This window comes from Pteropus alecto, unplaced genomic scaffold (assembly GCF_000325575.1).
Source record: "Pteropus alecto unplaced genomic scaffold, ASM32557v1 scaffold94, whole genome shotgun sequence".
Taxonomy (NCBI): Eukaryota; Metazoa; Chordata; class Mammalia; order Chiroptera; family Pteropodidae; genus Pteropus; species Pteropus alecto.
In genome coordinates, this window is record NW_006437736.1 from 612,076 (window position 1) to 627,272 (window position 15,197).

Consider the following 15,197-nt stretch of genomic DNA (forward strand, 5'->3'; position numbering starts at 1 on the left):
AAGCCCACCTGGCGATTCCCAGAGCAGTAACGTCAGAGAATCCATGTGACAGATCATTGGGTTAAGGTGTGATGGCTGCAGCCTGGACCCCAGGAGCCTCTTTTTAAACTAGATCTCTTAAACTGAGTACTTCCAGTAATGCTCCCCTTTTTTCCTCTATGGGGGAAGTACCACTCTGGTGAGATTCTAGGGGTTCTGAAAACCAGGCTTTGGCTTCTTGTGAGGGTGGGTGTGGAGTGGCGTTCCCAGGTCATGCTCACCTGTGAGATGCTGTGCTTCCCCCAGGCAGGCCCCCCTGGCATCCTGGCCCTGCTGGATGAGGAGTGCTGGTTCCCCAAAGCCACAGACAAGAGCTTCGTGGAGAAGGTGGTGCAGGAGCAGGGCACCCACCCTAAGTTCCAGAAGCCCAAGCAGCTGAAGGACAAAGCTGATTTCTGCATCATCCATTATGCTGGCAAGGTGAGGCGAGCACACACAGGAAGGTGTCAGTGGCACCTTCTCGGGAGAGGTAGACACGATTCTAAGACTATGAGCCAAGCAGCCACAGGGCAGGAGACAGAAGTGTAGTATTCTGGATCAGTCACTCATCTGACATGTGCCTGGTGGCAGTAATCGGCATTTATGCAAGTCTCCCACCTTGCAAAGCACTGTCTCGTTACACTGTGTTAGGAGTTTGTAGCAATTCTCTAAAGTACTCAGGCAGCTATAGTGTTGTTTGTGTTGTCATAAGGTGCATTCTCTAGTTACTTAATCTCTGAGCCTTGATTTCCTCATCTGGAAACTGGTGGTGACCGGCACCGTACAGGGTCACGTGTACTAAACGAGCCTTCGAAGCCCAGCTCTGGGCACAGGTCAGTGCTTTAGGGCAGGGCCTCAGCCTCTGCACTACCATCGTCATGGGCCACATCAGTCTTTATTGTTGGGGACTATCACGTGCACTGTAGGATGTTTAGGATGTGTAGGCTTCTATGCACCGGACGCCAGTAGCATGCTCCCTAGTGTGACAACCAGGAATGTCTCCAGGCATCACCAAATAGATGTTATGGTGGGGGATGTGGGGTGAGGGTGCATTGTAGGTGATAGCTTTGTTATTGCTAAGGCTACCCGGCCAGTAAGTGGCAAAACTGCCCACACACCTTACTGACGTACACCTTTTAGTTTGCTTGGTACCAGGGCTTAATACCTAACTGAACAGGGGGAGCCTGTGTTTATAGAAGTCCATACTTAGACTAAAGCTGGTTTTCTCAGCAAGGTGTTCTGGAACGAAGAATTAACGATTGATTGCGACACAACGTGTAATTAGATAGGCTGGGCCCAGGCTCCTTGTCGGCGATGGTCCTCAAGGAGAGCTATGACCGTTCACAGCGCTGCTCCCAAGCCGTACATAATAAAGGTCCTCGCCTGCTGCTCCTGCTTGTGGCCCATACTGCCCACCTCTCTTGCTTAGTTCCTCTGCTTCCTGGTGCTGCTGAAGCAACTCTTGACTGCAGACTACCCATTAAAAAAACGGTTACTGTAATTACCCAAGGTGATGCCCGCTGAGCCTGCATCTCCACGTGCACCTTTGCTAGAAATTAGAAATGCACGTGCACAGAGACCTCACCAGATGCTTTTATTACAGTGTTTATAATGTACAAAATGGAGCACACCCAGTACCCGTGGGAGGGAGGCTGATGAAACTGGCCATGCCCATACACACTTGTGCTACGCTGCAGCAGCAGACAGGACAAGCACGTTGGCTGAGCCCAGGTGGCAAAGACACCAGCTCTGAGGCTTTGTCTTTTCCTAGGAGGTAACTCGGCTCCTAGGAAAAAAGAAGCTAGTGTCACATATGTTGTCATTGTGAGCAGGGCTCGTGAGGACCACTGGCCAGAGAACAGCAATTATGTCTTGGGCGTGGTGTGGGTTACACAGAGAAAAGCCAGGGTGGCCCGCTGTTCTGTGTATATTGTCTGGCATCTTTGTAATAAAAATATAATGTATTACTCACGTCATTTAGAACATATTTTTAAAAAGATAAGAATAATACACGTTTAGTAGGGAAAACTTGGACAACCTGAAATGACAAAGAAAAAATCACTTGTCCCATTATTAAGAAGAAAAATGATATTTTGGTATATGCCTTCCTGGAAGTTTTTCTTTAAGTTCCTATTGCCTTAAAAAAAATCCCAATATTCTATTGTGTAGTCACAACATAATTTTCGTGGCCAGTCCCCAGTTTGCTGGGCATTCGCATGGTTTTTAAATTTGCCATGTATATAACACCTCAGAAAGCATCTTGTTGCTGCTCGTTGGCCTTGTCCCCCATTGTTTCCTGCTTAGGGATGGAAACACTGGGTCAAGGGCTGTTCGTGTTCCTTATCCTTTCCGCACGTGGGCTCGGCTTGTCATCTAGGAGGTTATGAGCACTTGTGTCCCCAGAGCAGCGGGCAATTCAGGACTCTGGCTCTTGCAGGTGGATTACAAAGCCGATGAGTGGCTGATGAAGAACATGGACCCCTTGAACGACAACATCGCTACGCTTCTGCACCAGTCCTCCGACAAGTTCGTCTCGGAGCTGTGGAAGGATGGTACGCCCTTTGCCCTCTGCCCCACCTCCCTGTGGCTGCGACCAGGCCTCTCCCCACCTTCGCAGCCACCGAGCCCCAGAGCAAGGGGCCTGTATCCACCTGACACAGGCCGGGGGTTTCCATTTGCTGTAGCTCCCATGATGTGTCTCCTTGACCAGAAAGGGCGAGGCTGCCCTTGAGTGTCCTTGAGTGTGCTGTGTAGCCACTTCCTCTTGAGGCAGAGCGCTTCTCCAGGCCTTGCCGGCTGCAGACAAGCCACGTGCTTTCCGCGCGTGGGAAGTCCCAGGCGGCCCACAGCCTGGCGCCACGCCTCACTGTGCTCCTGCCTCTCCTCGATGGGCTGGTGGCTTTGGAGTTGTGCTTTTCTGCTGTTTCTTTCGGTTTCTCCTCTCCTCTGCCTGGGTTTTGCTTTAACCTCTTTGTTGCAGAGATGCAGAACACTCAGAGAGCCTATTTCTATCAACGCTTTCCCATTCTCCACCTAGAACCAGGTGACTGGCCACCCAGAGTGGCGTCCCTTGTGTGTGGTGCATCCAGGGCTGTGTGGCAAATGCTTCTGCTGAGTTGTTCTTGCCGTTGACTCTCCCTGCCTGAGCACCCCTTCCCTGGTCTGCCCCTGGCTGTGGGCCGGCTCCTCCCCACTGGACCTATCTCAGGCCTCCAGCAGAAAACCAGGCAAATCAGGGCTATGTTTGGATATTTGGAGACTTTATATCTAAAAAACCCATATCCTCTCCAGAGCGCCACCTTGTGAACGCCGCGTCTCACTGCTGCAGTGGCTGTGGGTGTCTCAGCTTGAGGTGTAGGGGCTGTGCACGCTGTCGTGTGCATGTGCACCTGCAAGCTAACGTGGCATTTGTGCGTTCATTCACCAAGCACTGAGCAAACCCCTGCTCCTTGGGGCTTGGGCCTCCAGGGGGCAGGACAGGCTCACGTGAAGTGACCAGTTATTATGGGGCATTTTCAACCTTCCTCCAGGCAAGCTGAGTGACTTTCACAAGCCGCCCACTCCCAGGAAACTTTTGGTGGCCAGTAAAATGGGCCTTGGGTGCAGAAGGTCAGAAATGCCTCTCATTTTAGTTGGTTAATTGGGTCTATCAAAAAAAATGTCTTTAGCATCTGTCCTTTCTGCTGTTTTTCCAATAAATAATCGAGATCTGGCCGCAAAGGAACAGGAAACAAAAACTGTCACAGGATCCTTAACTTTTGCATCCAGCAATGGAAGGCTTCAAATTTAATACTAGCTCTCGCTTAAAACTGATCTCCAGTCACTGGCTGCTTTGAGTTTGTCGTTTAGTTTTCGCCTTGAAGGAAGCAGTTCATCTCATTGCTCTAGGCATGAGCCGCAGTGACAAGGGCGACTTCCGGGAGGGGGTTGCTTTAAGTCAGGGGTCCCCAGCCCCCAGAATGTGGACTGGTACCGACCGGTCTGTGGCCTGTTGAGAATCGGGCCACACAGCAGGAGGTGAGTAGTGGACAAGCAAGCGAAGCTTCATCTGTATCTGCAGCCGCTCCCCAGCGCCAGCATCACCGCCTCAGCTCCACCTCAGATCAGCAGGCATTAGATTCTCATAGGAACACCAGTCCCCGGTGCCAAAAAGGTTGGGGACGGCCGCTTCAGATGATAAAGACTAGTGAGCTAGAGGACAAAGCACGAGGCAGAGCGTGAGGAATCCTCAGACTCTGGAGACTGCAGTAGTCCCTGTCCATAGCCATTCTTTGGAACACTCCACTTTCGACACCACCACGCACTGCTCTGGGTCCCTGGCTTAGAGCTCTGCCTGGGGGCAGCCCCAATGGAGAGGAAATCATCAGTCCCGTACACGATGGCAGGGTAGCTTTGTTGCTCCCACTGTCTGATTCCTAGCCTTGTGCTCTTAGGTAAAAGGCAGTGTGAATTTAGGATAGCAAGGTTGTTTTTTTTAAACAGTGACAGTAGGACTATAGGGTTCTGTAAGTCAGGTTTTCACACCTCAGAGCCAGCCTGGTGGAATGGCTAGGCTCGCTATTCCAAAATACATTAGTAGCTTTATTGTGTCTCTTTGGGACTAGGAGCATGTAAAGTGGGCTGAAGATAGATGATGTGAACATGGCTCACAGACCGCTAGACCAGCCTTAGTGGCTTTGCAGTCTTCTGCCTTTCCTGCTTCCTACTCACAAGGTCAAGTGTGCTCAAGGTTTGGAGATGCCTGTGTGGATTCCAAGCAGAAATGGTCCTGCTGTTCCATAGTCTCATGTCCTTTTCTGTCCAGATGTCTGTCTCGTTCCTGCCCCACTGGGACAGCCGGGTATTAACGTGCTTTTGCGTGGTCTCTGCAGTGGACCGCATCATCGGCCTGGACCAGGTGGCCGGCATGTCTGACACGGCGTTGCCCGGGGCCTTCAAGACGCGGAAAGGCATGTTCCGCACCGTGGGGCAGCTCTACAAGGAGCAGCTGGCCAAGTTGATGGCTACGCTGAGGAACACCAACCCCAACTTCGTCCGCTGCATCATCCCTAACCACGAGAAGAAGGTGCGGCCGCCGGGTAGCAGGCGTGGGCAGGGCACACGTGTGGGCGCGTTCAGCCGTTGTCCGTCCCCAGCAGCGGTTCCCTCCCTGCAGCACACAGCGCCCTCAGTGAGCCCTTCTGCAGGCTGGCCTGAGGCATCCCCAGGACTCAGGCTACATGCGTAGCCTGCATTTCCCCTGGGTTACGCCATCTCGTAGCCTCCCCCGGACCTGCACCACGGAACGGCTCTCAGAGCCCGTGGGCAACAGCGGCTCCTGGGGACTTTTGCCCTGTCGAGTCCAGAGGGGCCCGCCCAGCTTCTGTCCCTGAATTCCCAGGCGCAGAAGCAAGACCACATGCATGTGTTTTCGTGTCTAGGCTGGCAAACTGGATCCCCACCTGGTGCTGGACCAGCTGCGCTGCAATGGGGTTCTCGAGGGCATCCGGATCTGCCGCCAGGGCTTCCCCAACCGTGTGGTCTTCCAGGAGTTCCGGCAGAGGTGAGCTGGGCCTGCAGCCCCCCTCTCCTGGCACGGGGGCCTCTGGCGAGGGAGGCGTTTCCTCAGCCACATAGGGCTGAGGTCTGGCCAGCTCCTCACACGTCCTTTCCCCGCTCCTCCCCCCATATGAGGGGGGTTTCCCCCACTTTTATTACTGACATGGAAGTGATCTTGTTGGCTTTCACGCCTCGTGACTGCGGGGCCTGACGCCATTTGCTATGGTGAGAATAACTACGAAAAGAAATTCACAAAGGTCAGCCGGAGACTGAGTATTGAAGGAAACGTATGGAAATGGAAGCTGTAGAATACTGCAGCTTCTCCCCGGCTTTGGTTCTTGTTTATTACTTCACGATACTTTCATATGGTTTATTTGCTCTCAGGTTCAATCAAACTTTTATTACCATGGTGAATACTGCAGCTTCTTGCCACGTGTGCAGAGAGGGACATTAGTGACACTCTCCTATTTGCCTAATGACTGTTTAGTGCCAGTGCAATCATGACCCAGGCCTCTATTTCCTGGACCATCCGTTTATTAGCAGTTTCCGCGTTATCTCAGGGAAGAGATGGGTGGCCTTCTGGGGTTCCAGACGCTGATCCTGGGCAATTAGCCATTAGTAAGCCCAACCTGGAGCTCACCCTTGAGTGAGTGAAGTGGTCCACTGTGAGTTTACATTCGCTTCCTAGAAAACACCAAGCCCTCCTTGTGCCATTCAGCCTTAGGAATGGGACTTGCAAAATGTCTTCTTTTCTTAGGAGACTTAATGAAAGGAATTCCACGTCCGCTACGCTGTGGGGTAGCCCTCTCTCACTTATATTCCAGGCCACGCTGGATCGAAGGGGAGGGGGTGAACTGATCGGCTTCTTTCTTTCCCTCAGATATGAGATCCTGACACCAAACTCCATCCCTAAGGGCTTCATGGACGGGAAGCAGGCGTGCGTGCTCATGGTGAGCTGAGCTCCCTCTGGTTGGGATGGGAGGACCTTTGGCTGGGGCATGCCTGCCTGTCCAGTGCTGGTCTGGCTGGACGGGCGCCCTGTGGATCAGCCAACACCGTGCTTGGTTGGCCTGCCACCGCTCCATTCCGACTCTGTTGTGTGCCCTGAGCGGCAGCCTCCTTGGCCCTCGGACAGTCAGGGATGGCACGTGGGACCAGAGCGGAGACTAGAGCATGGCGGGGCTCTGATGTGAGACGGTCTCTTCCTCCTGGGCCACATTCTCATGCTTTCCTGCCTGTATCTCCGATATTCACACCCAGTGTGGCCGGCAGGGCACCAGACCCGGAGCTGCGGGAATTCGTGCTCCTGGACCTCTCCTCTCGCTGCCCTCCACCCCTAGGGCAGTGCCTGACGGGCAGCAGGCACTCTGAACTCTGCTAATGAATGACGGCCCCGTGGTGACTCGGTGGCCACGCTGGGGCTGTATCCCACCTGGTCATTTTTTCTACTTTGCAGGTGTCTTATTGTTTCTCATTTGTCCAGTGTTAGCAGCCACTGCTTTTGCTTCTCTTTACTTTGCATTCTTTCCAGTGAGTCAGGGGAGGGGGTGGCCTAGGGGGATGGGAGCTCAGTGGGAGGAGAGAGAAAAGAGAAGAAAAATTCAGCACCCACTATACAAAACTTTGCATTAAGTGATAGGGAGATTGAGGCCAGGAAAACAGAGGGAGAAGATGCACATGGCTCCCTGCTCTCTGATGCTTGCCAGCTGATGGGAAGGAAGGCGTGACGGACGGGGCGTGTGCCTCCCACTGGTATCTGGGCCACCCTTCCTCCAGGGGACTTGGTTGGTCGTTGGCCAGGTAAAGGGTGTCCCTCCTTAAGACACAGGCCGTTCCCCTTCCCCGCTTGCTCTGCAGGGAGGGTGGGACGAGTCCCTTGAGGCTCTTTGTCCATGGAGGGAGGCGGGGAGCAGGAAGGGGAGATGCCCACACTGGCTCTACCTTCCCTGGTCTTCCCGTCTCCCGGGGCCTCGTCCAGGACTGCCGGGGCTATTTGTGGTCCCTAGATCTCACTTAAACCCTTAAAGGCTTTGCCTTTCAGAGCTTGTTCTAAATCCCTTCTCTTCCAGGCAGACAGAAAGACAGACAGACTCTTGCCAGTGGGCTTCTTGAGAGAGCGTCATTACCATACTGAACTGCTCAGCAGTAGTAATGACAGCCAAGCGTAGTTAGCACTCAGCGCTCGAGCCTGTGCTCAGCACTTCATGTCTTCTCTCGTTTAATGCCCACGGCTCTGCCGTGAATGGCGGATGTTATTATTTACTTTCACTTTTTTTTTTTAAAAATTAAAGTATTCCCATTTTATAGTTGAGGAAACATGGACTCAGAGGTGAAGGCCCAGGATTACCTAATTAGTATTTGATCCTGGGCCAGGCCTGTTCTGGAGTGTGTGCTGCTGTTAGTGACAGTGAATATGACACTTTGCTACCTCTGCTCGGAGAGTGCTGGCCTGGTCGTTTGAAGTGCATGACTACAGTGTACAGAGGCAGGAGGCAGGAGGAAGAGAGGACCTTTTCGTTCCCTTTAAAGCTGAAATTTTCTGTTTCTTCTCAAGTCTGAGTTGTCACCCTGTCTCATGCCAGAACCCACCTGCCCCTCTTCCCAGTGTCCCCCTTCGCCCCAGGAGTGAGCCGCCCAGCAGAGAAGTGACATCTCCAGGACCGACCCTGTCTCTCAGCCACTCCCCTGGCTGAGACAGGCTCTCGGCCTTGTTCGAGGGCTCCGGGGCGCCGCATAGCCAATGACCGGCTCTCTCCCATCTAGATTAAAGCCTTGGAGCTCGACAGCAACCTGTACCGCATCGGCCAGAGCAAGGTCTTCTTCCGGGCCGGTGTGCTGGCCCACCTGGAGGAGGAGCGAGACCTGAAGATCACCGACGTCATCATCGGCTTCCAGGCCTGCTGCAGGGGCTACCTGGCCCGAAAGTGAGTTCTTGCAGACACCGGCCTCTGCCCAGCCTGCCCTGGGCTCCAGCCCCTCTGAGCTCTATTCCTGCGGAAGGGCATTTAGGGATCTGTGGCCTTGGTCACCCCTATGCCGGTCAGATGTCTGCCCGAGGGAGGCCCTCGTGGCTCTCCCCACCCCACCCCACTTCCTGGATGTCTGCCTGATATTTAAAGTGACCAGGTGGACAGGTGGCTGTGTTTGGATTTACCTGCCCTGAAAGCTCATCCTCACTGGAATTCCTGGCTGTGTCCTTCATGTAAGGATGACACCCAGAGCATGGCTGTCCCCGTAGTACCCCAGGTTCCCCGGGCAGAGGAAGCTGTCCTTGAGTCCCAAGCAGCTTCTTTGGTAGGGGCTCACCTGCTGCGGGACAGTGGTGAGGCAGCTGCACGTTAGTCCCCTGAGCCTCGATGTCTGTGCTTGGGGACGTACGTTCCAGCCTGAGCTCTGAGCGCTGGGGCCCGGGAGCCCCGCTAGTGGGTGGCTTGACGGGAAGCTGAAGTCAGTAGATTGACCAGATGACCAGTGATCACGCTCGGCTCGGCTCTGTAGTTAGTGCACAAGGCACGTTCACCTGTGAACTCACTTGCTCCTTAGCAAAGGAAGGTGGTCTGACAGCCTAGGTCCTGACCACCCTATGCAAGGTCACCCATAGGACTTGATCTCAGGGCCAGCCTCTTTTTTCTACACTTCTGTCTTGAGGGGCCCCAGGCAGGGGTCATCCCTCTGGAAAAGCTTCCGGAGTGAGTCAGGACTGATGGGTTAGGTCTGCTGTCCCCCGGCCCTGAGGCCCTGACCATGTACCTCACCCCCAGGGCCTTTGCCAAGCGGCAGCAGCAGCTGACAGCCATGAAGGTCCTGCAGAGGAACTGCGCCGCCTACCTGAAGCTGCGGAACTGGCAGTGGTGGCGGCTCTTCACCAAGGTAGGTTCTGGAAGGGCCCTCCCTTGCCACCGCCCAGCCAGTTCTCTGCCAGCTTCCGTCATGGCAGAGGAGACGAGTAGGCTGCACGCTGGCTCTGTGCGGGGCTCGTGTCCTTAGAAAGGCCATTTTGCCTCCTGCATGTCCAGCAGCATGAACCTGGAATTGTCCTGCCCTGTATGAAGTCTAGAGGCACATGAGCTATGGCATTTGTCCAGCGTGGATGGTCATGGCCTAGTGTCAGGCTGGGCTAGAGTGGCTCAAAGAATAGCTGCCACACGTAAAGGCCCTGCCTGCCACCGCCGCACGTGTCACAGGGCTCTGCCCTCCCGGGAAGCCACGGACAGTCAGAATCTTTGCACACGGGTCCTCCCTGGCCTTTAAAAAAATCCTTTTATTATTGAACTTGTTTAGTTTGCTTTCGCTTATAATAAATAATATGTGATAATTGTGAAAAGTTAGGCTAACAAAAAGCATAAAGAAGATAAAAATTTACCCGTGACCCCATCAACTCTGAGCCAACATCAATATTGAATAGATGTTTCAATATTTATCCCTGCTGTCTTTTTTTGTCAGTTTCCACTATGTAAACCATACGCATTCTTACATAACTGAGCTCTGATTTGTACAAACAAGCTTGTATTTTGTATTTTCCATTTAAAATTCTTTCATGAGCATCATTTTTTAAAAAGTCAGCATACTGTTCCCTAGAGACGTTTCATAATGTATCTGGCTATTTTTCCATTTATCTGATTCCTAATTTGTCTCTGTAATAAACAGTTGCTGTTGTGCAGAGGAGTAGTTTCTCTGAAGGGTCGTGAGTGGATTAGAAGCCTGTGGCACACAGTACCAAATTGATTTCCAGAAAGATTGTACTCGTTTGCACCCCACAGCATGCCTAGTTTACCCCTCACTTTCATGAGCTCACGTTTCCACAGGCAAGGGGAAAGCCTCATGTCTGTTGACCAGGACACACATCTTTAGCTGAGCATGTGTCTCCATCCCTTCGCCTAGGTCAAGCCGCTCCTGCAGGTGAGCCGGCAGGAGGAGGAGATGATGGCCAAGGAGGAGGAGCTGGTCAAAGTCCGAGAGAAGCAGCTGGCTGCCGAGAACAGGCTCACAGAGATGGAGACGCTCCAGTCCCAGGTGAGTGCGGACTCTGCCCAGGTAGTGTGGCACCTCCCAGTGCTGCCACCTGCCAGCCATCCGTAGGCAAGGTATATTTGGAGTTTAAGGAGATGTTTTACTGTAGAAAAATGCTTAATCTCTCCGTAGACTTAATTTGGGGTTATGTGATGGGATAGGATGGAAAGCTCATGAATGTTGGATGCAAGGTCCAGCTCTAGCACTTAACCTCTCTGAACTTGGCAGGGTCCAAATTCCTAGGGGTCGTGGTGTACAGCTCACAGAGTTGTGATAAAGGATAAAAGTCATGGTGTTTAGAAAGTGCCTGGGAACTTAAGCACTCTCGAAATGGAAACTGCTCTCGTCAGCATGGTCCTCTCCCTCCGGAAGCCGGAGCTAGGGAACACGTGTCGTGGAGTGGCTTGAAGAGGTTGTAAGGAGCTTGCATTTTCCACGTGTTCTTTGCAGCTCATGGCGGAGAAGCTGCAGCTGCAGGAGCAGCTCCAGGCAGAAACAGAACTATGTGCCGAGGCCGAGGAGCTCCGGGCCCGCCTGACCGCCAAGAAGCAGGAGCTGGAAGAGATTTGCCATGACCTCGAGGCCAGGGTGGAGGAAGAGGAGGAGCGCTGCCAGCACCTGCAGGCGGAGAAGAAGAAAATGCAGCAAAACATCCAGGTAACGTGCCTTCCTCCCCTCTGGAGAAAAGGGCAGCACTGGACACCAGACATGGGGTGGAGGAGACAGGGCGTGGTAAGGAGCAGTGACGGAGCCGGAGAGAACACAGAAATGGAAGTGCCACAGTAGGCTAGCTCTTGACCCCTTTGTCCACTTGCGGTGGCCTTCGAGAGGTTTTCTCTTTGGCGCGGTCGTTTCTCACCTGTGAGTCTCAGATCTCCACGCACGCTGCCCGGTCGAGCATCGAAGCCAGTTTAATTTCCCATCTCAGTCCTGTTCCACGGGTCTAAGGAGCGGAGGCCGATCAGCTCTGCTCTCTGCCCAGTCGTCACTGACAGGAAGCACCTCAGAACGAGCGACCACGTGATTGGATCAGGGTTCTTGTCCCCATACTGCAGTCTTAAACATGTGACCGCATAAGCGGGGGTTGGGCCACGTCTCAGCCAGGCCACTGGGCTTGTGGGGTCCGCGCTGCTCACAGTCTCCCCGTCTTTGTGGTAGGAACTGGAGGAGCAGCTGGAGGAGGAGGAGGGCGCCCGCCAGAAGCTGCAGCTGGAGAAGGTGACCACCGAGGCCAAACTGAAGAAGCTGGAGGAAGACCAAATCATCTTGGAAGACCAGAACTCCAAACTGGCCAAGGTGGGCTCCCCGGCCTGCTGAGGCGCGGGCTGTGGCGAGCGAGCCGGGCCCCAGGCCCACGGCCGCACCCAGCCCCTGCTCCTGTCCGCCGCGCCGTGGCTTCTGCCGAGTAGCAGTTCTTCCTGCGTGTCCCCGTGGCCTCTCGTGCCAGGGTCATAGCCGAAGGGCTGTCTCTCATAACTGAGTGGGGCCCAAGGGAGAGGTTTCCTCAGGAAAGTCCTTCATAAGCTTGGTGGAGCTGAACCGTCCGCGTGGCATTGTGCGTCAGTCACCGGTGTGGTTTCGGGCACCTGGGTGGCTTGGTGTTGAGGTGCCTCTCTTACAGCTGTCTCCAAGGTGGTGACTGTTTCTTCTGAGAGTCACATGGGGTCCCTGTCAGCTGAGCGGGCCGATATGAGCTGGGAACAGTGTCAGAGGAGGGGCAGGGCAGGGTCCAAATGCCGTCCTCCATCCCGGGGCAGGCGGGGGTCGGGGTCAGAGTGTAGGACGCCTGCCCGGAACTGTAACTCGGGGAGCGAGATGCCCGTGCCGAGTGATGGCGTATGTTTATTACGGTGGCTTTGTGGTCACCGTTGTTGGGGGACCCTGCTGAGATTAGGACTCCAGTGGTGGCCACATGATGGCATGTGTCCTGGGGCACTTTGGGGGTGTGAAGAGTGGGAGGTCACAGCCCACTTGGTGGATAAGCCCAGGGCATGGAGAAGGTGATGCTGTTGTTTCTGAATTCTGAATTTACCAACTCTACCTGCCACCTGGAACCTTTCTTACCTGAGTCCACAGGGGTAACAGGTCCAGGGGGCTTTGGTACCCACATGTATACATCAAGGAAGCTTGTCCAGCTATGTCAGTGGAGCCAGTGACCTTTCAAAGTGACCCCTTCGATAAGCTCTGACCCACCCTCTCCCCCCACCACCCTCAGGAGAAGAAGCTGTTGGAAGACAGAATAGCTGAGTTCACCACCAACCTCACGGAAGAGGAGGAAAAATCAAAGAGTCTTGCGAAGCTCAAGAACAAGCACGAGGCCATGATCACCGACCTGGAGGGTAAGAGCGTGATGGGCAGGATCTGTCAGACTCAGGAGCCCAAGGCATCCACCACACAGGGCCAGCCTGGGCCTCGCTGCCAGCAGCGGGAGCGCCAGGCAGGTCTCATGTTCACTCTGCGTGGGCGAGGCCTGGGGCCTGGAGCAGCCAGCCACTGCCCTTAAAACCTGGGGTTCAGTGTCTGGTCCCTGTGAGAGTATGGCCGCCAGGCACCAGTGCCGAGTTCCCCCAAGTGAAGAGTGTTCAGGGTAACACCCTGGCTTTTGTCCCTTGTCGTGCACTGCGCATTTCTCAAGCTTTTGAGACTTCCTAAACTGTTCTAGGTTGACTTCCAGCTTTACCACTTACTAGCTTGTCATCTTATACCTATAACATCATTCCATGAGCTTTAATTTCTCCTACCTCTAAGAGGACGCAATGAAAGGGCATTTGTGAGGACTAAACTATATAGTTCGTGTGACACTCAGCTGTGTATTGTAAAATGCTAGACCGATATTGTGAGAGGTCATTGCTTGACTTGGGACAGGGTGACAGATCATGTCTTTGTCTCTGTGCCCTGTGCCCTGGGGATCCGTGTTGGTGAGGTATACAGGGCAGACACACAGGTCTATGGCTGTCTATGGACCCCTCACCCTGGCCCCTTGAGAGGAGTGGATGAAGCAGGGATGGGAGAAATCCCGGAGCTCTGAGCTCATGCCAGAAGCCACTGCACCCACTGCAGAGCACGGGGACCCCAACGCGTCCAGGGCAGGTGTCACTGCCCGGTGGATGTTGAGCTGAAACCATGCAGACTTGGGGCGAGGGATGAGGGGTTTCCTGGCTTGGTTTCATGGCTTTGGGGGACCCCTCACGTTTGTGTGGGATGAAGTGAGCCAGGTCGTCAAGGGCGAGGAGGGCCCGACAGTGATCTCTTCCTACAGCCTCGCTCCCCAACCCAGGCACAGTCCGAAGGCCTCGGTCACCCACGAGGTCTAGGACTGGCATGCCCACTGGAGTAGCACACGTGAATTTTGACACTAGCAAGTGTTAACAAAGATGTAGAACCATCAGAACACACACTGCTCGTGGGAGCGTAAATTCGTAGACAGCTTTGGGGGTCTGGCATCGCCTAGTGTGCCCACGACCCAGTGCTCTCGCTCACGGCAGCCCTGTTCATGAGGACACAACCCAAATGCCCGTCGGTTGTAGAGCGGAAGATCAGTGGCAGTGTGGTCACACAGTGGACTTCTAGACAGAAGTCCAAAGGGATCAGTTGCAGTGACACTTAACTTATGAATCTGAAGATCGTGACATCAGGCAACAAAGGCAAGACAAGGAGTGACAGCCGCCAGCCCTTCTTGAACTTATGTGGACTTGGTATAGTGGGGTCAGGGTCCGATGGGCTTTACGGTTCCTGTTGTGATGTCACTTAGGTGATCCCCTTACCCTTTCTGTGCCTCGTGTGAATCGTAAAGATAAGACAACCCACTCCATCAGGCTGTGTGAGGCTCACGCGAAGTGGTATCTCGAAGCACCCAGGACAGACCGTAGTATCTTAAATGCAAACCGAGGGGATTACAGACACAAGCTTCAGGAGCTTGGCTGCCCCGGCGGGGAGGGGCAGCGGGCGGGGCTGGAGAGACAGGACCTGGCCACTCGCGGTGATGCTCTCTTCCTTCATCCAGGAGTTGGCACGAGTGTCTGCGTACTGTGATCCTTTAAACTTCATGTATATTTGATAATAAATATGCAGTATTTATGTAAGAATTCAAAAGAGAGGCAGCAGAGTCTACGACCGCTGAGGGCTCTGTCCGCTTCTCCCTATCCTTCCTTCTCAGAGCGCCTCCGGAGAGAGGAGAAACAGCGTCAGGAGCTGGAGAAGACTCGCCGGAAGCTGGAGGGAGACTCCACGGACCTCAACGACCAGATCGCTGAGCTCCAGGCTCAGATCGCCGAGCTCAAGATGCAGCTGGCCAAGAAAGAGGAGGAGCTCCAGGCTGCCCTGGCCAGGTGAGGTCCAAGCATCAGCCTGCTACCAGGTGGCCAGTGCCAGCCCTTGTGCTGCTTCCTGCCATGGTTCTTGGTGCATCAGTGAGCTGTGAGCATTCGCTTTGCTGTTGTCCCGGAAGCCATTTCACAGCAAAACATTTCCTGTCCCCTAAAAGCACAGTCTAAGGCTTTTTCGTCATTTGTTTGTTTGTAATCCCCCAAAAGTCATCCACAGTGACACCCAACCACAGCAATCCTTTTCTTTCCTCCTTTTTTTCTTGTTAAATTTATTGGCTACAGGCATGCCCTTTTTTTTTTTTTTTT

At 53.8% G+C, this 15,197-nt stretch overlaps 1 protein-coding gene across 2 annotated transcripts in view; it reads left to right on the forward strand.

The window, feature by feature from the left end:
• MYH9 (myosin heavy chain 9) overlaps positions 1-15,197 on the forward strand; it is a 59,655-nt gene that overhangs the window by 30,488 nt on the left and 13,970 nt on the right. Inside the window, exons 13-24 of one of the 2 annotated variants that reach the window (XM_025048778.1) lie at positions 286-459; positions 2,456-2,570; positions 4,890-5,083; positions 5,439-5,560; positions 6,437-6,506; positions 8,320-8,480; positions 9,318-9,426; positions 10,438-10,569; positions 11,017-11,223; positions 11,725-11,862; positions 12,782-12,905; positions 14,723-14,894. In XM_025048778.1, the coding sequence (XP_024904546.1) occupies positions 286-459; positions 2,456-2,570; positions 4,890-5,083; positions 5,439-5,560; positions 6,437-6,506; positions 8,320-8,480; positions 9,318-9,426; positions 10,438-10,569; positions 11,017-11,223; positions 11,725-11,862; positions 12,782-12,905; positions 14,723-14,894 (1,718 nt within the window). The remainder of the gene's footprint in view (positions 1-285; positions 460-2,455; positions 2,571-4,889; positions 5,084-5,438; positions 5,561-6,436; positions 6,507-8,319; positions 8,481-9,317; positions 9,427-10,437; positions 10,570-11,016; positions 11,224-11,724; positions 11,863-12,781; positions 12,906-14,722; positions 14,895-15,197) is intronic. The other variant, XM_025048779.1, reaches the window with a different exon arrangement.